Source organism: Penaeus chinensis, chromosome 7 (genome assembly GCF_019202785.1).
Source record: "Penaeus chinensis breed Huanghai No. 1 chromosome 7, ASM1920278v2, whole genome shotgun sequence".
Taxonomy (NCBI): domain Eukaryota; kingdom Metazoa; phylum Arthropoda; class Malacostraca; order Decapoda; family Penaeidae; genus Penaeus; species Penaeus chinensis.
In genome coordinates this window covers 41311445-41336073 of record NC_061825.1, presented here as the reverse complement: position 1 = coordinate 41336073, position 24629 = coordinate 41311445, and the positions used below count along the sequence as shown (strand labels likewise).

Below are 24629 nucleotides of genomic sequence, written 5' to 3'. Positions count from 1 at the left end.
AGGGTGGAGGAGGAAAATCCGCACCAGCTACCCCGACTAGGGATTAAAGCCAGAAGAAAAAAATATATATATTACTATTATCATCTTTATTATTATTATCATTAATATTATTATTATTATTACCATTAATAGCATTATTATTATTATTACCATTAATAGCATTATTATTATTATTACCATTAATAGCATAATTATTATAATTGGTATTTATCATTATTATTATTATTATTATCATCATTATTATTATTGTGCAAACCCGTGCATGTGAGCAGCTATTGTGGCATTTATAAGATGCGGCCTAGTTCTGGCAACTCTTGCGACGCCGTTGGTGCCAAACCGTATCGGTCTATGGCGTTCCTTTGGATCCATCAGCTGCCTAGAGAGAGGGAGCATACTGCATGGGCAACAGCTTGCTCCTCATGATTGTTATTATTGTAACTTTTAGTGTTAGTATTAGTAATATTAGTATTGGTATTATCATTATCGTGTAGGTTCGGGATCATGGTTTGTACTAGGGACAATAGTGCACTAGTTTCCCGTTGCTCTCTACACTGCAGTGCAGGAGCCAAGAATCAAGATCACTGTTATTTATTCTCACCAACAATATCATCGTTTTTATCATTGCAGATATTACAAACAAAAGCAGAATAGGTCATCTGCAAATACATCACTCCAACAATTGTGTTTTCATATTTAATTTCGAAAGCCTTCATCCCTGAAACCCAACGCTCACAATGTTATACTGAAATCTACACACTATCTACCACTCTCTCGTAAACTGGGGTTAAGGTAACTACAGGGTGACACATTTTCTATAAATCCACTCTGAAATGAATGTTTCACCATATTATAAATTCCGATTTTTTTTGTTTTTATTATCAATTGGCACTAGTACTTCGCCAGCAGTCATTAGCCGCTCTCGTGCAAAATGTGTGTGTGTGTGTGTGTGTGTGTGTGTGTGTGTGTGTGTGTGTGTGTGTGTGTGTGTGTGTGTGTGTGTGTGTGTGTGTGTGTGTGTGTGTGTGTGTGTGTGTGTGTGTGTGTGTGTGTGAGTGTGTGTGTACGTGTACGTGTACGTGTGTGTGTGATGCGTTGTTCCCTAAGTATACCCCATCCGCTCCCCACCTATCGGGGTAGATATAGTTCCTGTTATATATCTGCGAAGAACAGTTGATTGTTGTGTTTTGCAATGGTCGGCTCTGATATTACAGTTTTAATGCTACGCACCCAATATTTTACCTGCATAATTCTCTCTCTCTCTCTCTCTCTCTCTCTCTCTCTCTCTCTCTCTCTCTCTCTCTCTCTCTCTCTCTCTCTCTCTCTCACACACACACACACACACACACACACACACACACACACACACACACACACACACACACACACACACACACACACACACACACACATTTACAAGAATGTGTTATTTCAAAAGCTACTAAAATGCACTGGCTATAGCATATAAGTATAAAATAAGTTATTGGAAGGAAATAAAACACAAATATTTCATTTTAATTTATATCATTTGTCACATTTCAGATTATATCAGTTTTAGATGTTTGTCTGTCAGCAATAGTAGTAGCTCAACGAAATGGAAGTCATATTTTCACTCATTGTGTGAATAACCATCAATTTCCTTATGTAGCAGGCATTTCCATACAGTATTAGTCAAGACTGTTGTTATTCTTCTCAAAAGTTGAGTTTCTTCATGAATGTTTCCCTTCTTTACTTAAAATGCCAAGAAGCAAATTTAAGAATGTTATCTATAAGAATTTCCTTTCGAAATGCTGAGCTAATGAGTAACAAGCACACTATTGATTACCATTCTTGTGTGGCTTCACGTAAATATTTAAATTATCAAAATCAAGAATAAATTGATTTTCTTCAATTTCTTCAATAAAAATAATGAAAAGAATCATATTAAAAAGGAAAATGCTTCAAAATATGAAAGAATGAATATCATAAAAAAATATGGAATATTACTTTTACTGTTTTAGTTATGTGAAAAGGAAGTGTCCTTTTGAATTCATTACAAAACACACGTGTGTAAAAAAATGATTTTGGCAGTGAGTTAATCATATGAAAATAATTTACATTGTCTCAAACATGGCCCTAAATACTGATTGTTATTATTCATATACGAATCTAATTAATCTGGTAATCTTTAAAAATAATGAAGCAGAACACCGAGAACACACCTGATCAAGCATTGTAACTATATGGCCTTTCCTATGTGAACTGTACCTTATTCTCATGCTGCATACAGGAATTAACTTTTCAGTTTGTAACTTATTTCTGCCTCAGTGAAAATGTTTAGATTGTATTAGAAATTGCTTTATCACATATAGGCAAACAGAAAACAGTAAAGGTTTTGGTGTTAAAACAGTCAGCTAAAAAATACTTACCTATGAACTGTATATTTTTACTTCTAAATAAATAACAAATTGTTATCCAAGGCAAGGAACTTAAAATGTATATCCACAAAACACATTTTTGAGAATTATTGTGTTATATCTAGTTATCACTTTGCCTGCCACCTTATTACATGTATATCATAAACATAAGACTATATATGATAATGTGAACAAAATGGATGGAAATCTAGAATTCATTGGTAAGGCAGCTTCACTGATTTCAGATAGACAGACAATAGTTTCTGTGACAAGTCTCTGCCTTATATTTTATACGTCTATGAATGGTGATTTGTTGATGTAACTATATAATGTTGGATTACACATATTTTACTCCTGAGAAAGAGAAAGTAACTTGTGCCACAGGACTAGCCTATCAGAAAGAAGTCTAATAGGCCTTGGCTAATTCATTTATTTCGGCATCAGTAGTGTAGTAAACTGTATGCTCAATTTGCCTTCCTTACCCAAAGCTTCCTTGGCTCAGAAGGACCACTACTCCAACACCTGTTTGGTCCTGCCAATTGAATAACCTGTAATGGATTACAGTGCTGAACATATTCCATTGCTAATCCTACTGATATGTAAGCTATTCAGTTAACTGAATAGTTTAGCTCTAAATATAAAATGCAATACATTGCTTCGTTTGGAAAGCCATACCATGTGTTGATTCTTTTAACTTTATTAACCCATCTTCCATTAAAAAGTTCAGAAAAATTTATATTCTTATATTTATCTGTATGGAGCTACAAAGTAAGTGCGATGTTTTTTCTCCATAAATTAGTGTGCAAAATTGAGATAGTTTTTCTATATACCCTATGTCAGTGTAGCATACTGATGATGTGCTTTAAAACATGGTTCCACTAGCCTTCTTTGATATCAGAATCATACTCAATTCAGTATTATCACCCTTTAGGTCAGGCCTGAGTGCATCAGCTTGGGAACTTGGGAAGACAGACCCAGAGCATTCTTTGCCCAAATCTTACTAACATTCTACGGGCAGTAAGAATCTGTAGCCTATAGCCATCTTCAAAATTTGCTTGTTACTGTCAAAATGTCAATAAATCAGGGCAATATACACCATATCCTAGGGGAGTGCAATTTAAATGTAACCCATACCAGACTAGCTAGTGGCTCAGGGACCAGGACTGTCTGAATAGTGAAACCCAAGCGGTAGAGAGGAATGCACAGCTGATTCTAGTACCCATAGACTTTGTACTAATGTTCTGTATCATAGAAATATCATTTAATACATGTTATTAGCTTATGTACTGGACTACAGATCAAATGCAATCTTTGGTTGTAGCTGACCACTGAGTTAGATAACCATTTTATTGTTTTGCATAAGAGAGAGTAGAGTACATCTTAGGATACTGAGTGCATGTATACACTAAACGAACATCATTTTATAAAGATTGTTAAATCATTATGGTATATGCAGAAAAGCTACATATTATTCAGAAGACTAACAAAGCAAAGAACACATGTGCTAAAAGATGGGTTTCTTCATATGTTTACATGATAAATATATGTTTCTGCTATAGCTGACAGAAATATAACTGCAAGGCTTTTTAATGTGCTATGGTCACAGTGCATGCATTATTTCCTCTGGTTTACAGCAATTAAATATGAAGATCCTGCAGTAATTATAATATAGAAATGATTGCTATACTGTTCAGTGTTACAGAAATCGTTCAAGGATTTTACATGAAAACCATGAAATGTGAATGCATGCAATATTAAACCTTATCTTCAATATTGCCTTCTAAGCAACTAAAATAATAACACATTCAGTAGGATATAGCACTGAATTAATATTTAGTCATATTATTCTCATTCAAAACACATGCACATTCAATATTCCCTGGACATTCAATGTAACACAGTACAACGTTATGAAATTGTGGAACAGTTATCAACAAATTGTCAGACAATTTGTTATCATGATTGCACGTTATACAAGTGTGCAACCACAATATAGTTACTACATACAAATTAACAGCAACATCTGTAAGGAAATAGGAAATCTTACAGATATTCAAGACTGTAAATAAGAATTTAAGCAAGTACCTTTGGTTAAAGAAGAAAAAAATCAGTTGCAGGAATGGCAATGTTACCTACAATGTGTCCAGTGAATTTTGAAACTGTCTATGCATTTATTTCAAGACTTTTTATGTATCAGTTTTCTCTCTTTAATCCGTTACATAGCCAAAATATATTCCTTGATTTGGTTCCCCTCTTTGATTTCAAAAGCGTTTAATTTATTTGAGTGTTGACAAGCCATTGTTCCTTTTTTGATTTAGTAAATAATTTATAAGATAACAGATTTCAAAGACACTTCTTTCGTCTTCTGCTCTAGGTTTAGCATTCTGAAGAGCAGACAGCTTGCAACTTTTTGAGCATAATTGTGATGGACTATCTTAAATTATCTGCTAAGTCATGTGCAAATGACAGCTACTGAGAGGTTCTCTAACAGCAGCTATCTACAGGTTGATATCCATATATTAGTGTTATTATTTCTCACATAATTACCTATCCATTTTATTTTATTGTAAAACTTCTATGAAATATCATGTTTTGATTTGTTGATAACAATTAACAATTACATTACAAGATTATTAATTAGTTTAAATATATTGATTTTTTTATATCAACTAGTAAAATATAGAACAGTTTAAAATATTCATATGTACATATTTATGATTCAGATATCAACAAGAGAGCCTATTCTCAGGCACAAGAGTCTACAATAAATATATTAAAACTAGCTGAAGACAGATTAGATGCTCATTTGCTTAAGATAATGACAATTGTTAGCTTCTTTTGATATTGCAGTCATGCAAAGCAGTAATGTTGCTCAAAAGAAAGGGATAAGATGCGGTCCTTATAAGAGGCTCTTTAAAATAATATATGCATGTATACATTACTGATGTATATATACTGAATTTACAATCAAAATATTATCTGTTAAAAATTTTGTGACAGTGTCAGCTACATCAAATACCTTACATTTTGCAAGTAGTTAACAAAATCAGAGAACACAGAAAACAGGCATTCATTATCAAGGTTTAATCAAGTGCACAGGAATAGAGAAAGGATGTTCTAAACAAAAAAAAGAAGGGAAAAAATCTTGTCATGTATATTTATTAACAAGGTATATAATACACAGGATTATCACAAGTAATTATGTGACCTTCCTGATAATCAAAATAATATAATCCTTTAGAATACATACAATATTCTTATAACTGTCCAAATACTTACAATTCATTATAAGGCATTTGTGGGCTTTTGATCCAAGGCAGTGTGTGAGCCAGTGATTAATTACAGAGTTATACTTCTCACTTAACATATAATCAATCTTTTAATACTGCCTTTGAAATTTGTTCAAAATTGTTTTATCAACCCTTCACAGACTTCTTGTAGGTAAACCAAACTAAACTATTTTACTACTTATGTACACATGCATAAAAACATGGCATAGCCATTATTTAAACAAGATATCTGTTTTCTTATGAAAAACCTACACAAGCTGAACTTCATAAATATTGACAAACACAAATGCATTGAGCACTGGTCAAACTACTGTATAAAAGGCCACTTTGGTCACTGTCCTGTACCTACAACAATTATGATAAAAAATAAAAACAAATAAATAAAGTAGTTGAAGTTTAAAAGCATCTTCAAGTTTCAATGTTAACAAAGTTATAAAAAAGAAAAAATCTGCCTAATTCTGAAAGTTTTCTTTCAGAAAACTTTCACTAGACATTTGAAAAAAAAAAGTCTGTAATGAAACAGAAGACAGAGAGAGATCACAATAAAACAGCCATCATTTCAATTTCAATCTGAAATGCTTTTCAGAATCATGAGACATGCAGCCACCTTTTGAAAACTATCTGGTCCCACATGAGCACTGGAGGCACTGAGCAGACTGCATGATACCCAGGGTAAATAATAGTAATTATTTTCCTGGTCCAGTTCCAATGAGTACACCTTGAAAAAAGGGGGAAGGGGGAGGGGGGAGACACAAACACACGACCTTACAGTGCATTTGAGTTTCATGACTATTACTGCAAGACCGTTCTCTGGTTCTTTCTTTGAAGAGAGGCTCCTCATATGGGTCTGTGGTCAGATACACGGTTCCAGTAATAATTTTCTGCAGCCATAACTCTGGGTGATGATTGGCTGAGTGGTCCATTTGGGGTGAGAGGAGGAGGATACTGAGTGGCCGGGGAAGAGTGTAGAGGCTGTGGGCCGCGCACAGCACCATTGTGAAGATAGGATGGTGGATAGCTGTTTGTGGCATTGGGAGGGGGATGATACCCCCCATGGGAGGAGTATGGGGGTCCTGGTGGTCCTGGGGGAGCTGGAAGGCCTGGTGGTAAGGGATATGAGCCAGGTGAGGGATGGGGGAGAGTTGCTGTGGAGCGGATGTTGGTCCCAGGGGGTGGGGGACCCACAGGTGACCCCAAAGCATTGGGATTTAAGGTATCTGTAAAGAAAGGGAGTATATGGTTAAATAGCTATATGGAAAATTATTAATATATACTTATATATATACATATATATACATATACATAATATATCTATCTATCTATCTATTTATACATATATATATATATATATATATATATATATATACATACATACATACGTACGTACGTACGTACGTACGTACGTGTGTGTGTGTGTGTGTGTGTGTGTGTGTGTGTGTGTGTGTGTGTGTGTGTGTGTGTGTGTGTGTGTGTGTGTGTGTGTGTGTGTGTGTGTGTGTGTGTGTGTGTGTGTGTGTGTGTGTGTGTGTGTGTGTGTGTGTGTGTGTGTGTGTGTGTGTGTGTGTGTGTGTGTGTGTGTGTGTGTGTGTGTGTGTGTGTGTGTGTGTGTGTGTGTGTGTGTGTGTGTGTGTGTGTGTGTGTTTAACCCAATGCCGACGGGCATGATGTGCCCACTGTGAGTTACTAGTTCGATTGTTTTTACACATAGATGGCTACACTTGTACTAACTCACCAATGAGCCATTTACAAGTACTGCCTGTCTCGTCCGTTTACCCCTTTCTTTGATTTATGAAAATATTTTACAATACCTTATTTTGCTGTTGCTAATGTTTAAAACATAATAATTATAATGTTTATTATAAAAATAACACCATTGATATTCATAACACTAGTAAAAAATACATTTTCCCGCCAATCCAAATCACGTAAGGTCACACGGTCTACTAATTGACTCCTCTGTGGCTAAGCACTAGCAGAGCCATCTATGTGCAGACATATTTCACAAAAAATATAGAAAATGAGCACAGCATTTTCCCCACTTTTTATTAATTTTCCCCAGCAGCATTGAGTTAACTGAACAATTTGTCTTTTTCACAGATATTACTTACCCAAATGCTGAGGGAGTTTCCCACCACGCTTCACCATTAGAGAGACACTGTTTCCACATTGTTTTATCAATTCAATGGCATCTGCATGTGTCATATCCTTTGTAGACATACCGTTGATTTCCATCAACTGATCGCCAACCTATAAATATGAGAACGTTTTGAAAATTTTCCATCAAAATATTAGAAACTCTTCTTAGTTGAATCAAAACCTTAAAAATCAAGTACAAAGGAATATAAGTTTCCACAAAGAAAACCAACATACAAAGCATTACAAAAAGCCAAGAGAATAATGCCGAATGCCGAAACACACAACTTGAAATTGGCTCTGTACCTTTAGTTTTCCATCTTCTGCTGCTGGTCCATTTTCTGCAATCCTCAACACAAACAGAGGCATGTTGTGGAATTCTCTGCCACCACGAATGCTGAAGCCAAATCCTCTGGTTCCACGCTGGAGCTCAACGCTGTAATACTCGCCATCATCGCCAGCATCACTCTCAGCCTAATACAATAAATGGTTAGTAAGCTTCATTTTTACTTTCCAAAGAAACTTTCAAAAATTTCCTCTTAAGTTAACCTTTTAATAAGGTTGAAGAAAAAGAGTACAGAAAAAAGCTAATTAACTAAACTTTTCACTAGAAAAAATGGAGATATATTAAGTAACTAAAGATTAATAAAAAAATAAATGTTTTTTTTTTTTTTTTTTAAATAATATCCATTATTATATACTATGTATAGAATATGAGGCTAAAGAAAGAGGCCCATACTGCAAAATATCCGCAGTTAATATGGCAATCATCAAGTGTTCAATTTTTCTAAACTGATCTAGTTGAAGATATCCATCAAATCAGTTCCTCTGCATAAAATATGCCCCCTTAAACACAAACTTGCACTTCCACATGCACACATACATGCATGCATGCATTCTCTCTCTCACTCTCACTCTCACTCTCACTCTCACTCTCACTCTCACTCTCACTCTCTCTCTCTCTCTCTCTCTCTCTCTCTCTCTCTCTCTCTCTCTTCTCTCTCTCTCTCTCTCTCTCTCTCTCTCTCTCTCTCTCTCTCTCTCTCTCTCTCTCTCTCTCTCTATATATATATATATATATATATATATATATATATATATATATATATTTCTATTTCTATCTCTATCTCTCTAGTATCTGTCTGCAGTAGGGTCTGATTTGTAGATGTAAAGGTTGATTATGCATGACATTTTGTTGATAATTGCCATATAAACAACAGAATACAGACCCACCCAAGAGCTCTTAGAACTTAGAACTGTACACCAAACAAGTAATCAAAACATACTTAAAAAAAAATAACAAGGCAATGAACATAACTTGAACAGGAAAAAAAAGAGGTATCAAACAAATCTAAAAGCATATGACAAACAAACAATTTACTAAAAAAGTGAAGAAAGGAAGCAGGGCAGTGTGGTGTAAACAAGCCAGGCAAGCCAAGCAACAGTCCCGTATCTATCAAAGTGCAGTAAAAAATGTCATGTGTGTGATAAGGTTTTTAAATGCATGAACGCCATGATACTGAACCTAAATTTGGGGCAAATCAGCCTGTAATATGTTGTGTATTTATGATTTGGGTGATAATATGAGTGAAGGGATGAAACATTAAAACTGATGATTCAAAAGTGGAATCTGTGTATGATTTTGCCACTTCATTAATGATAGTCTAGGGGTCCTGAGCTAACAAGGACACAGACATGTCATGTGGAGAATATATAATTATGCTGAGAATATACTGTGTGAATATGCCAACAACTTTTGATGCACAATAAATGTGGTTCTGTATCATTATGTTCATCTCGCTGACACATCCTACCTGCATGAAGTATTTCTTAATAACAATTTTTTTTTTTATTGATTCCTATAGAATACTTATTTCTTTTAGATTTTAACTTTCAATAATTCTAGAATCTACCTTATAAAACACATCTTAGAGCATAAACCACTTTTGAAATTTCAGATTTCTGTGCTGTAACTATTATAATTTGTTCACTGAGGCTGCTTGACCAAGACATGGAAAGGTGATCAACAGGTGAAACAGGTGTCCATGCTAAAAACTGGCAACTTCAGTGATAGAGGAAACTATTTTAACAGAAGCTTTGGTAAGGAGAGGCTGGATGTACCCTACAATCCCAAAGTCCTACACCAAAATGGTCAGGACTCGTTGTACCCAAATAGACTTTTGAGTATATTTCTGCTTTTCTTTTCATTTGGTCCCTAAAAATCAGTTGACACCACAACCTTAGGCTGTACATGGGAGAATTAATGTAATCTATGTTACCTGAAAGAAGCTGAATGATAAATGATAAAAGGAATCAAGGTCGATGTATACTAGAACTGATTGGAAAGTGAGCAGACATTAAATTTGGCTGCACAAGTGTATGCATAGAATGTGATTCAGAATGTCCAGTGCTGTATACAGGTAGATGAACAATGACCACATAACCCCTGTTTGGGTGAAGGTGAGATGAAGGTGAAGGCAGCTGGTGTAACCCACCTGGGTTGAGGTCTGGGCCGGGGCACCAGAGACTTGTGGGGTCGACACTGGCGTGGCCTGAGCCAGTATCATGGACCCCTGAGAACTCTGTGAGGAAAGAACCAGTCAGTTTGTCAGCAGCGTCTACTGTCTCCAGTCATATGGTAGCCATTCGTCTCTTTTTTTTTTCTTTCTTTCTCTCTCTTCCCAAATAAAAAGAACTAAATTAAACAACAAATTCATTGTATGATTCGTATCCTAAACAAAACCATTTTTGATTCCATCTTTTGAAAGGCTATCACGAGGCAAGAAGATGTTATTCAAGTGCATTATTTTTGCCTTTTTTTTCTTGCTTTACTTGATCATTTTCTTCTAGAATGTTAGACCTCATACTTAAATGCATGAGTAGAACATTCCTTTTATTAACCTGTCTGTTTTCAAGCAAGTTAGACTGCCTCTCCTTTAATGGTAATGACTATGATGAACTCACCTTTTTACAGATATGAAAGTCACCTTTTTGAGCTCAAACTAAATACCTTTCTAATCTAAACTATAACTCCTCAGTCCCCCAAAGTCTGTGCTGGCTATGCAGTAACATACAATTAGTCCGCTAAAATGTCGTGCCTTAGAGCAAACCAACTGTCTCCAGTTTCGTCACTTATCTTATCCAGTATCTCAGCTTATCTGCTGCTTACCTTCTTTTTATCCCCTGATGAATGTATGAAATAATCGCATCTCTCCTTCATGCAAGTCTATTTTTTCAGCAAACCACCACAATTCTTGTTAAATTTTTACTGAGATTCAAGAGAAAGTATATGAAATATAGAAACAAGCTGTTAGTTTATATCCAATACCCCTTACTGCAGTACTCCCTTATCATCACCATGCATGAGTCATGCATCGTCTACTTACCCGCTGAGAGTTGGATGTGGTACTCGAAGCGTCATCTATGCAAGAGGAAAAGACACCATAACATATTAAAAGACTGAAATAACTATCAATAAGGTGCAGTAATTTCAGATCCCCCCCTTTGTTTTTCCGGATATATATAAAACACTATTCTTGTTACCAATGATTAATACTACCCTTTACATAAAACATTATAAATCAAAAACTAATACAAAACTATAATCTTTCTTGGGACAAACATCCCCTCTGTTCATCCAAAACATCCCAAAGCTCATGCAACTAACCCCTGGGGGGCCCGATGGTAAGTGTGACTGAATAGCCCGACTCCTTGATCAGGTTGACAATATGGCCATGGTGCAGGGTCTTGATGTCTACCCCATTGACAGCTAATATGCGATCTCCAACATGAAGGCGACCACAACGCTCTGCTGGGCTTCCTTCTATGATGCGACCTGAAAAGAGGAAATGGGTACTTTCACTGGTGTCTTGTGCATTAAAGAATGAAAGTGAGTGGGCAATGTACATTTTTCTTGTTCTATGTAAAAATATTATAGAAATTAATCCATTTCCGATATCATCTACCTTTGATTTACAAAAATATTTTACATTATCTTATTTTGCTGTTACTAATGTTTATGACATTATAGTAATTTTAATCTTTATAATAAAAATAACACCATCGATATTCATAGCACTAGTAAGAAATACACTTTTCCTGACAATTCAAATCAGGTAAGGTCACAAGGTCTACTAATTGACTCCTTTATGGCTAAGCACTAGGAGAGCCATCTATGTGCAGAGACATTTCACAAAAATATCTCAAAATGAGAAGCATTTTCCCCTTTTTTTTATTAATTAATTTTCCCCAGTGATTAAGCACTTGTGAAGCCATTTCTATGGAATCACAATTAATAAATTAAAATCACAGTCAAAATGCCAATTATATCATGCCATTTCATAAAAGAAAAGAAAACAGGGCAACATACCTATAGTGGAACCAGACTTTGTGACTGATGATATAATCACAAAGCCAAAGCCTTCATTTTCTCTTCTTGTGACTTGTATATCATATGGGAACTGCATTTCCAACGATCTATTATGAAGTTCTGAAAATCAGAAAAAGTTAACAAACTTCTGGATAGAAAACTTGGACTAAAATTCACAAGATATTAGGCACACTATGATACAGATTCTACAATAGCCTACCAGAGGGGTTTTGTGTACGTCGTCTTAAAGTAAGAGTGACTCGTCCATGTGTGGCAGCGGCAGACATGAGCTGAACAACACGATGATGACTTGCTCCCAGCACCATTTCACCATCGACACCTACAATCTCATCTCCAGTGCAAATGCTACGATCTTGGTCAGCTGCTCCACCAGGGACAATGTGGCCAATGGATACCTGCAAAGGAGATACCAATATGAAAAAAAAAAAAAAAAAAAAAAAAAAAAAAAAAAAAAAAAAAAAAAAAAAAAAAAAAAAAAAAAAAAAACTCACTCTCTCTCTCTCTCTCTTTATATATATATATATATATATATATATATATATATATATATATATATATATATATAAACAGGGGAATCATAACAGGGCTTGACTAACTCTGGATAGCTTACCTGAGACCCCTCTTCAGTCCCTCCTACAATTCTAAAACCGAAGCCAGTCTCTTGTCTCTTGAGTGTTACAGTAAACTCCATGTATCCTAGACTGTCATTAGAACCAACAGGAGGACCACGAGGATTCACACTGTATCGCCCATCAGGGAATCTGCAATAGAGAAATTATTAATAGGTGTATACTTCCAAATACAAAGTATATCACATATAATAATATAGATAATATCCTACATTTACAACATATATATAATTCCGCAATATCAAAAAATAATAATTTTATTAATAAATACCTGGGCATGCTAACAGGTGCTGGATGTTCATACTCAAAGCTAGTGGACTCTTTCCTTCTTCCTAAACTGTCAGCCTGGTTGTTGAAGCCATCAGCGTTATTATAACCTGCCGAGTTGTTCTGGCCGTGGAAAGGTGGGTAAGGATTCCTGGCAGGAGGAATCTGAGCCTGTGAACTATAGCCAGAGTCTTGTCGGGGTAGATCGTAGCCATCTTTGGAATATTGCATATAATCATAGCCAGAATTTTGTTCCATGCTAGTATTATGATTATTATTTATAAGGTTTGATGTATTGGAAAGGTTGTTGTTGTAGTGTAAATAATGAGGATATCCCTGGTTGACGAATTCCTTAGTGGGTGTCTTGGCATTTGTTCTCTTCATTTCATACTCATAATGGTCAGCATGTTGTTGGTAGTACCCCTCCTGAGTATATAAATCATTGTGGTAATAGTAACTATTCTGCTGGGGAACCTGGCCATCACCCTGACTATCCTGGCCAGAATTACGATTCATTTCTCCAATGTAATTTTCATAGTTGTTCTGCTCCAGGCTGACTTGTCCCATCTGTGCAGACATGGTGTTGACCTTAGAGTCATACTGGGAGTCTCCCTGTCCCCCAGTATAAGAGAATGCACCTGGGTATGGTGCATGAACTGAGGTAGGTGTATAGGGTGGTCGGTAATCCATGTTGCCTTCCAGCTGTCTGTTCCCATCAACTGTGTTACTGACATCAACACTGCTCATGACATTTGGAGTCTTCGGCCGATTTCGAGTATCTACAAGGGGAGTCTTAGGTCTATTTGGAATCACTTCCTTGGGTTGTGAACTGTACATATCTGCAGTTGGAGTTTTACTTCTGAAGAGCCCACTGGCAACCCCTGATTTCTTAGGGCTAGTTTGATCTTTGCGAATCCCTCGAGACTTCGTTGGTGAGTTAAGCCCACCTCTTTGCACCATGATAACTGCCTCCTGCCCTTGTGCACAGTCTTTCAAGACTTGCACCACTTCTGTATGACTCATTCCTTTCACATTTATATTGTTTATGTCAACTAAAATATCACCTTCAATCAAGTTTTTACACCTAACACGATCTAGAATCTTTTTCACTTTTTGTCCATATGCACTGTCCGCTATGGTAAATCCAAAGCCATTAGTACCTTTTACAATTGGTATAGTCAGATATTCAGGTTTGCTTAAGGCCGATGGATAAAAGTCTAAAATATCAGGTGTGTGATCAAAATTTTCAGAACTAAGCAGATCAGCACTCCCTGGTCGGGGTACTTCTTGAACACGTTCAGGATTACTCAAGTCTGGCATTGACTTCGCTGTGTTCATACTTTCGCTCGAATTGTTTCTCGATCGTTCATAGCCTTCACAAAAGCCAGACTTCGATGATCGTGCATCTGCAAAGAGTGAAAGTCTTTCATACACAGTATATAAACATTTAACAGTATCTACAATAGTGCAACTAACAGATTAATCAATACCAATACAATGTTATTTAGTTATATAAATATATGGCAAACACTCACCAGCGGTCGTAACTGCTACAGTGGTTACAATTTCAGTATTTGGGTCATTGGGATCAAAAGGCAAAGGATAACCTCTACAGACCTCTAGGTACACAGTGCGACCTGGGTCTATGTTTTGGAACATGTTCACAACGTCAGCATGGGTATAACCTAAAACACAGGTATCACCCACATAGACCAGAACATCTCCTGCAAAGATACGAATGAAAGTTTGTGTAAGTATCAAGCTAGGAAAAATAATTCAAGTAAAACATGCAGACTTTCCTACTTCTCTAAGTCCAGATGGATACACAAAGTGCAAAACTGTCTATTGACATTACCTGTTCGCAGTTTTCCATCTTGCCATGCTGGGCCATTTGGGACTACACTTTTGATCTGCAGGAACTCTTCTTCATTGTCATCACCACCAACGATCGTGAAGCCCAACCCTCGTGATGACTTTACCAAGCTGGTGCGGATAAATTCACCCTGCAGCTCTGCTGGGTTACGGGTGAATATTATACCTTGGCCTGAATGGTCTGAAAAATTATATCAAATGAGTAATTTAAATTTGAAATTCATCTAAACAGAGAACTTAAAAAAAAACCAAGAGCATAAATGAATTAACAAAAAATGCATCAGTATTTCAGTATATACTGTTTGCCAAAATAAGTAAAAGTAGTATATAAATGATTTTAATAAATGAGTTTTACATAAAAAAAAATTTCCAGTGCTGTTACTAAGTTAGTGGTATGTAAGTTAGCCCACCCAGTCGCACATCTCATGTTAATGTAATAGCACTTATTAGTGTGTTACCATAATTAGTAAGCAAAAATATCTCCTCACATCAGGTACCATTGTGGATTGTGTTCAAGACCTAACCACATTAATACACATACATACAAACACATAAGATACATTCTCTATGTGTATTAAAACAAAAACCATAAAAATTATGAAAAAAAAAAGAGAGAAAAAAAAAAATTAATAAAAAAAAAGCCAAAGCTTAAACCAGCCCAGCAGAACAATCATTAGCAGAAGCATGAAGCAGCCAACACTATTTTTGAGAATACCTTTCCTTCTTAAGCTGACTGCCGATACTATAGGGTCCTCCGATGGACGGTACAGGGGGGAGGCAGAGGGAGTAAGGACAGAGTATGGGTAATAGCTAGAGTATGATCTTTGGTGATGAATTACCGGATATGATAAATCCTGGGTGCTTGGTAGTGGTGATGACAAGAACCTAGTGAGAGGGTAAGGTGCTGGGGTAGGGAATTGGGGTGGGCTACCTCTTACATTGTGACTCGGGCTGTACTGCAGAGGACTGGAGCCTGTGCTATAGTTATACCTGAGGCTATTGTAAGGACTACTGAACATTGGCATTGGTCCTTTGGGAGACGATGAGGCTTGAGGTATTCGGAGGCGAAGGGATTTGGGAGCGAGATTTTGGTAGTTGGGAAAGTGGGGCTTGGCAAAATTTGGGACAATGGTTTGATTGAAGGTTGGATTCTTCACCTCTTGATTCCGAATTCCATGACTTAGTGTTGGTTTTTGGTTTCTACTAGCATTACTTTGCTTACTGGCTGAACTGATTTGGTCAGGAGGGTAGAAATTATTGGGAGAAATGGCCAAGTTGTTTGGCTTTGAAACCTGAGAACTTTGTGAGAGATTGTTTGCCTTATGAGGTGTTCCACTAGCTAAATGTATAGGATCCATAGGGCCAGAAATGGTTAAATTTTGTCTAAGATTTAAGTTTGAATGTTTCTGAGAACTATCTGGATGCTTGTGATTGGGAGAGAGAGAGCGAGGACGAGGGAGGGAGTTCTTGTCCATACGGTTGTGAACCCGAATATACGTTTGCTGCGCTTGCACCTGCAGCTTAGAGTCTTTGCCTTCTGATGCCAAGCACGGTAAACAGGGCAGGTACAGCATGAGCCCTAGAACAACCCAGAGACAAACTCATTTACATACAGTAGCAAGCAAGTTGTACTGCTTTACCAAGACCCAATCTCTCATGTACTGTGTTGTTCCTTGCTTGCAGAACTAAAATGTTATCATGACTTCCTAAGTACATTTGAAAAGACAAACACAAAAACTGAGCTAGTTTACACTTGCTTTATGGAGCAGCACAAACAAAACAAAAATACAGCTGAGCCATACTTGTCTCTGGACTGTTATAACAGAGACATTATTAGATGCAAACTACTAAATGCATGCAAAACATGTCCCCTCTTATGCCAGGAAATTAGAGAGTTAGAATCCCAGCTGGAACTTAGCTATGGTATACTACAAGATCAGAAATTCCATACATTCTGAAATACTGGCCTAATAATTTCTCAATGGAGATATTATTACACCTATAGTAAGAACTTTGTTATGGCTCAGAGGGGCCATGCCTGCATCACCTAGAAGAGACAGACTAGGTTCATAAAAGGCAAAGGGTTCACACACTGCTGCTGCTAATTTTGAATAAAACAAACAAAAAACAAAGCACACAAAAAATACACAACATTCAAAGGATTCATATAAAAAACAAGAACTGCTAACACTGGAAAAACCCTAATCACTGCCTTTACTGAACACACAAAGAAAGATGGAGTTGCTTAGGTACCTGTGTGGGAGGACTTTAGATCGCACTCACTGTTTGCACGTTTAGGACCACTACCAGGTGGAGGCTGAGGGCCGTCAGCTGTGTTTGGGGGTCCTACACTATTGCCCTCATTTGCAGTCTTCTTCTGGCGAGGGAAAGTGTTGTTCCCACCTTCTGCTGGACTGTTTCCACCTCCTGCAAGCATAAGTCAAGTTAGAATACTGTGAAATTCATGCTTATGTGTATTGCACTTCTTTTCTCCTATTTGTAATGAACTCCATCTAACACAACAAACAAAACTAAAACTCAAGGGCTTACCTTGCTCTATGGGCTGCTTCTTTGCCATGACAACAGGATTTTCATACTGCGTTTTTCTGTTTACATGGTCAATGTAGTATGTGCCATACTGAGGATCATCTATTCTCTCCCACCCAAATGGCAACTCATCCTCCCCACATTCCTCTGCATTTCTTTTTTGAACACGAGCTAATCTTGGATCCAACCAGGAAGACGTTCCAGCCACATGACTGTAGGAGAAAGTGGTATTTGTAAGCCAATATAATCTCAATGCCTTTTAAATTCTCATCAAAACACAGCAGATCCACATGTATGCAAAAAATTATCACAAGAACAATTACTTACTCTATATAATATGGCTCCCCATTTTCAGTATACGCTTTTTCCCAGTTGGAAGGAAGTGGACCAAGTTCTCCTGATGTTGGAGAGTCTGGAGGCTGTAGCTGCATGCCTCCCTCTTCTGCCACCATCCCCTGGTGCATGCCAGGAGGGCTGTAATGTGTTCCCGGCGGATAAGGATGCTTGGGTGCGTCAGGTGGAGGCTCTGTGCTGGTGGTGTTGGCAGCCATGGCTTCTACATTGGAGCGGTTGCGTCGTCGTTTACCTTCTGAGCTTGGATGAGCTCCAGGTAAGACTGCTGCACCTGCTGGGCCCCGAGACAGGTGGTCCGGAGGTAATGATGGGGGTTTTGGAGTACCGTAATGGTTACCTAAGAAAAACATTATATATCAGGAAAAGGATTTTTATTTATAATCAACCATTTCATATAACACTTTTAAAAAGATTGATGTTTCATAATAAAATTATTTGAGAACATGCCATGCTTTTGAATATTAGTGTACTAAATCTACTAATGACAGTAATAAGCATGCAAGTGGCACAGAGAATGAAAAGCTTACTTAAGCCTAATGCTACATATGAAGCCAGCTAAAAAAAACAAAAAAATACCTGATTTTGCATTGTAACAAGACTTCCCTGATGACAACAATTTATGAGCTGTACCAAGAGACCTGCACCTTTCCTTTCTGTTTTCAGTTTGCTGTAACACTCTGTTAATAAACTTTCTTTCGTTTTCTGGACTGTCTCTTCTGTCAACAATTGGGGAACGTTTATCATCATCTGACAGACTACTGTCTGTTGTTGTTGATTTTAGACTAGACCTGATGAAATTTCGGAGGATATTACTTTGTTGCTGTATGGCACGTCTTTGTCTCTCATGTGGTGTTTTTGCTACACTAAATCTTGTGGGTGTATTTCTACTAATGAACAGAGTTCTCTGTGGTGGTGATGCAGGCACACAATGTGCCTCTTTTCTTCCCTTGAAATTAAAGTTTGGGCTTTTATCCTCTTTTATACTAGAATATAAACTGCTAACCCCATTTAATTCCAAATCTCCTTGGGCATCAATGTGTGGAGAATTATTGGCAGCTGCAAAATTTCTTGCTTTTGATACTCTTGGAGTTTTGACTGGCAGTGACTTACTATTTGTTTGTTTGTCATTACTGTTGGCTTCTTCCTGTGATAATTCTGAACACATAGATAGATCATTCATAGGTTTAAGGTATTCATTTGAACTAGCAGATGAGGTTGAGGATGAAATGGAGTCCTTTCTACTATCAGCAATTCTAACTTCTGAATTATTTGGATTGTTCCCAACTCTGCTAAATTCATTCCCGTCACATTTGGAAACACTCACACCGTAATTTTGTGCAAGCCCATTTTTCACATCTAAACTTTTTGGATTATCTATATTACCAGAACCTGAATTAACATCCAAAGTCAAGTCTAAAACCTCAGATTCCTTGATCCATTTCTTATTTCCAGCCTTCTTAAGATATGAGCTCTCTAGGCTACTTACAAGTTTGATATAAGCATCCCTGTTAGATTTTGGAATATTCCCACATTTATTTTGTGGATGTTCATGAATCTGTTTACTGCTTGATTTTAGTGAAGTCCCTCCATGTTTTATGACACCATTGATTTTAGGATGATCAGTCAAATCTTCTCCTATATTTTCACATGATGAGAAACTATTTGATTCCATTTCAGTTGAGCATCCATCTGGGACTGGCCTGACACTTGCTCCTTTAGCAGGATATTCAACATCCACTGCGGAGGTGCCACAGACAGACTTTTGGTTAGAAGGTTCCTTTTGTCCAATATTTTTTCCTACTATAATCTTGTGCTCTTTGGATACTACATTTTCTGAAATCTTTCTTTTAGCCTCATTCTGTCTTTCCAATAATTCCTTTTTATTAACAGTGTTACTTTCCAAATATTTTTTTAGTGAAGAACTTCTAGGTGGTAGTGGTGGCTTCTCTACACTCGTGATTTTGATGTCTGAAGAATCATATATCATAACATACTTGCTAGTTTCTGTGTCCTGAATGCTGTCATTAACTCTATAAACATTTACACTACCAGAAGATGAACTCCCACACCGATCTGACTGCTTTTCAAAACCAGAGTCATACATGAAATCATCCAAATTAACACTAGATATATCACTATCTGTATATGATGCAGTTTCCATTGCAGTGCCATCTGGAGACATTGATAATGCCTGGGGAGTGGAAAGAAAGGCTGAATCACTGGTGTCTGACAAAGTCTCCTCCTGATTAATACCAATTATGTTATTTACCTCTTCGTCATAACTGGGTATGTCATGATAGAGTTCAGAGAAGCAATTGCCTAACGTTATACAGCCTTCAGTAGATGTGCTTTCTGGTGCAGTTAGATTAGGATTGCTTCTTATTACAGAGGTGTGTAAGGCAGGTGTGTTCTGGTCAATATTTTGTCTACTAGGAAAAACAGGAATTGAATCTACTGGGTCTACTGACTCCTCATTTGATAGCAGAGAGAGATTATCAGCAGATATACTTTTTACATTAGGAATCCAATTTAAATGGTTTACAGATCTTGTTTGTGGTTTTCTATCATAAACTTTGTAAATATTTGTAAGGATTTCACTGTGAGCAGATAATGTGTCACTGTCATCAGATGTGCTATAAGCACTACTGTCACTACCAACAATAGTATCACCATCTTCACTGCCACCAAAGAGAGACTCAAGGTCTGATTCTTCGGTTATACACTCATCTGACAGCGTTCTTCTCCTGGTTTTCTGCTGAGGCTGTGTAAGGAGAGACTGAGCTACGAGATAACTAATTGGCATAGATTTGTAATCTGGATCTACTGAAAAGGATGCTAAGCTTTTACTTTTCCGCATAGGAGAGTTTTTATTAAAACTAGATGCCCTACGAGTAATGGTACCTGTGGAATGATTAATTGGCACTGATGTTTCATGCTTGCTGGACATGTAAGCCTGGCCACGTAATTCATTTTCACCCATACGATAGCGCTGGCTTCCATTCCGAATAAAGTATTCCTTAATTTCATTGGCACTGAAAGTTCGATTCAGTTCTCTAAGTGAAGGGCGCTGAACCCCCTTTAACAATCTTCCTGGAAGCGTTTTGATCTTGTCCGAGCCATACTTTCCTGCTCTTGGTTGTTTTGTGGGCAGAGAAAAAGAACGCAAGAGGTTGTTGCCCTCCAGGGAATCTGCATGTGCATCTGGATCCAATCCTGGTTCACTTTGGGGTTCACTAGGGGGGGCATCATCACTGGGCAATGCGGCTCTTCCCCTTCGCATGCCCATCCAGGGGGTAAGGAGTGGAGGAAGGCGTCTTCGTTCCATAACGGGGCTTGGAAATGTTTCAGAAGAGTTATGTGACGTGACCGATGCCATCCTGTGGCGCAACCTATGCCGTGTTATGCGTTCTGCAGTGTGGCGCTGCTGCAGGGCGGATGATATGGGGGATGGTACTGGTGTCCCATATTCATGTCCTGTAAGCAAAACACTTTACCTTCTGCCAAGTAGCAAGTGTCACATCATGCAGTTGAGACACACTTGCCATCTAGCATGAAACCACATCACATGCACAATTGAATGAATGAGCTCTTGTGCCATAAGACTAACAATAAAAAAATAATAATCATTTTTAGACAATTGTTTTGCATACCTCTTGCAACATTTCTAGGTCTTCTATGTGCATCTTTTTCATAATTCAGAAGATAATCCCTATATGATGGCCTCCTAACAGGTAACGACATCACTACTTATTTGTACTGATAGCAGCACCATGCCAAGGCTTATCTCAATGTACAATCTTACAATATCTTATCACCAAATTTGAAATTCATTTTTTAGGCCTGATAAAATATTTATGTGCTTAAGCAACTGACTTTCGATGTACAACCATACCCAGATTTACAAAGGGTGCAGGGGTGTTTATCCTTGCACCCTTTTAATATATAATAATAATAATAATAATAATAATAATAATAATAATAATAATAATAATAACAATGCATTATCAACTGCAAGTTGATAATGCATTACTCATTTATTTATTTATCTAATATGACTCCAATGACAACACCTTCATCCATCCCCCACCTCCCACCCCTGTATATATATATATATATATATATATATATATACAAATCTATATTCCGTAGCATCATCTGATATGGAAACAACACATATTGGCACAAGAGGTCATCCATTCATTTCCCCCCACCAAGGAAGGAAGGAAGGAAGGAAGGAAGGAAGGAAGGAAGGAAGGAAGGAAGGAAGGAAGGAAGGAAGGAAGGAAGGAAGGAAGGAAGGAAGGAAGGAAGGAAGGAAGGAAGGAAGAAGGGAAAGAAAGGAAGAAGGGAAAGAAAGGAAGAAGGGAAAGAAAGGAAGAAGAGAAAGAAAGGAAGAAAGAAAGAAAGAAAGAAAGAAAGAAAGAAAGAAAGAAAGAAAGTAAAAAAAGAAAGAAAGAAAGAAAGAAAGAAAAAAAAAGGAAAAAGGTTAGAAAATGCAGCACTAATCTAAACGTGCTCTCCAAATACTTTTGTAAGTTATTATCCATTCATGTATTTCGTAAGCCATTCTTGAGCAATGAACTATATGTGATTCGGAGAAGCCAGTTATTTTATATAAAAGTGCTTATGCAGTTATTAGCAACGTGCAAGACATGCCAGAGTTAAGAAAACCAAACTCAAACACCTGTACAGAGTGCAAACTTACCCTCAAAGACGCCAGACTCCAGCAGATTCCCGGATCTCTGCAGAGCACGAAATTCTTCCTTCGAGAGAAAAGTGTAGTCGACTCCGTTGACCTCCCCCTGACGTGGAGACCGGGTGGTCACTGGAACGGTGCGCAGGTACACGTTGTCGCGGATGGTGTTCTGCAGCTCATGGTCCACGCTACCCTTTTGGAAACGTGTGTTCAGGTACTGCCGCAGATCACGAGTCAGGGACCCTGCAAAAGGAGAGGGAAGCCATTACATAATGAAGTGAGGAACCGCAGTGCCACGCGCAGATGGCTGATTTCTGCTTGCAAGGGATAGGTACCAGCATTGCTAGTAAAGGCAATTCTGTTTAGCAACAAAGCCAGAAATACAGCACTGGAGCCATAGAAACACTCAATGATGTGACACCTTAAGTCATAAAGAATGAGCATATTGGTATGAATGGTCATCACAATCAGCTTGATCATGATTATTGTCAACATAATAACAATAATAATGATAATGATAATGATAATGATAATGATAATGATAATGATAATGATAATGATAATAATTGTAATAATAATAATAATAATAATAATAATAATAATAATAATAATAATAATAATAATAATAATAATAATGATGATGATAACAACAATAATAATAATTATAACAATAATAATTATAACAACAACAATAATAATAATAATAATAATAATAATAATAATAATAATAATAATAATAATAATAATAATAATATTGATAATAATAAAGGTTATCATATCTGTCAACTCCGCTGATAAGATACTGCCTGCATGTTTTCCTCGTTACCCTTCCCTATTTGCGTTCCCTGATATGTATGTGGCCCTACTTGCGTCAACAATTGGCGTTCACCTGTATTGACAAAGGCGAGAGCACTACACGTTGATGGCTGCTTTACAACTTAGCCGATGGAGTCCTCTTGTGATGAGCTACCTACCGACCCACCAAGTAGAAGTAGAATGAGACAACCTCGTTACGTGAATCTGTGTTACATTCTCGATCATCTTGCTTTCGTTCAAAGAAATCTTTTACCCTAGTTTTACGATCACAAATGAAACCTCTATGGCAGTACAAGACATACAAAAAATATGGAGATATATTAGTGGTAAAATCGTCCTCAATTCCAAACTAAAATACCAAGAAAATATTTGTATACAAATGGCAACATCAACCACATGGCAACGCTAATGACATTTTCATAGCATCAAACGATATACTCGTAAACTACCAATCCCCACCCCCTCCCGCGTCTAACGGAAAGTCGTATCCATCCACTTAAAAGTTATCACATTTTGATAATTCTTCATCGCTTATCGTTATCGCATGAGAGTAAGAGGAAAAAAAAACCAGATAAAAATCCTTCCGAGATGCCAGCTGACGAGTCAAGATTTCCGACAAAGCCTTGATAACATGGAATGGCAATAATGAAGACCCGTGAGGTTGAGGCACAATGTTCTTGCCTCGTCACTCCCTCACTCCGCCCTGGCCGCTTCTCCACGCTGCCGCTGCCGCTGCCGCTTCTCTTCTCTTCTCTTCTCTTCTCTTCTCTTCTCTTCTCTTCTCTTCTCTTCTCTTCTCTTCTCTTCTCTTCTCTTCTCTTCTCTTCTCTTCTCTTCTCTTCTCTTCTCTTCTCTTCTCTTCTCTTCTCCCTTCCTCCCCCCTCATCTCCCTACTTCTCTCCTCTCCTCCTCCCTATCGCCGAAGTCTCCACTTTCATTAGTTTATATTCGTAGGCGATTCACGCTGTCGAACGTAAAAATGGGAGGGGTTATCTTTTCTCCTTTTCCAAATCCCTCCAAACAGGCTGACCTTTCCACCCCTACCTATTTCCCCGCCCTAAAACCCCAACCTAACACAGAGAGAAAGAAAAGGAAACTCTCTCCCAAACGAGAAAACAGACATTGCGTTGCGTTGCAAAAGTGGCCCCATGCTGCAGCTATCCCAGTAAAAGCGACAGTGGCCTTTAATTAATGAAGCAGCAATGAGTCGCCATCGGAAACCAAGCGTACGCGGAATCAAAC

The 24629-nt window shown here is 37.4% G+C and overlaps 1 protein-coding gene across 19 annotated transcripts in view; it reads right to left on the bottom strand.

Annotated features, from left to right (window-relative positions):
• Nucleotides 1–5533: 5533 nt before the first annotated feature.
• LOC125027134 (membrane-associated guanylate kinase, WW and PDZ domain-containing protein 1-like) overlaps nt 5534–24629 on the bottom strand; it is a 224514-nt gene continuing 205418 nt past the window's right edge. For 9 of the 19 annotated variants that reach the window (XM_047615983.1, XM_047615985.1, XM_047615986.1 and 6 more), the window contains 17 exons: nt 22581–22814; nt 17849–18212; nt 17525–17733; nt 17228–17401; nt 15690–16553; nt 14958–15155; nt 14638–14826; nt 13107–14508; nt 12817–12967; nt 12406–12601; nt 12186–12305; nt 11484–11651; nt 11203–11237; nt 10312–10398; nt 8123–8290; nt 7792–7930; nt 5534–6900 (listed from right to left, as the gene is read on the bottom strand). In XM_047615983.1, the coding sequence (XP_047471939.1) occupies nt 6521–6900; nt 7792–7930; nt 8123–8290; nt 10312–10398; nt 11203–11237; nt 11484–11651; nt 12186–12305; nt 12406–12601; nt 12817–12967; nt 13107–14508; nt 14638–14826; nt 14958–15155; nt 15690–16553; nt 17228–17401; nt 17525–17733; nt 17849–18212; nt 22581–22814 (5078 nt within the window). In that variant the 3' untranslated portion in view covers nt 5534–6520. Of the gene's footprint in view, nt 6901–7791; nt 7931–8122; nt 8291–10311; nt 10399–11202; nt 11238–11483; nt 11652–12185; nt 12306–12405; nt 12602–12816; nt 12968–13106; nt 14509–14637; nt 14827–14957; nt 15156–15689; nt 16554–17227; nt 17402–17524; nt 17734–17848; nt 18213–21525; nt 21634–22580; nt 22815–24629 lie in introns of those variants that run through there. The other 10 variants (XM_047615980.1, XM_047615979.1, XM_047615993.1 and 7 more) reach the window with 10 other exon arrangements.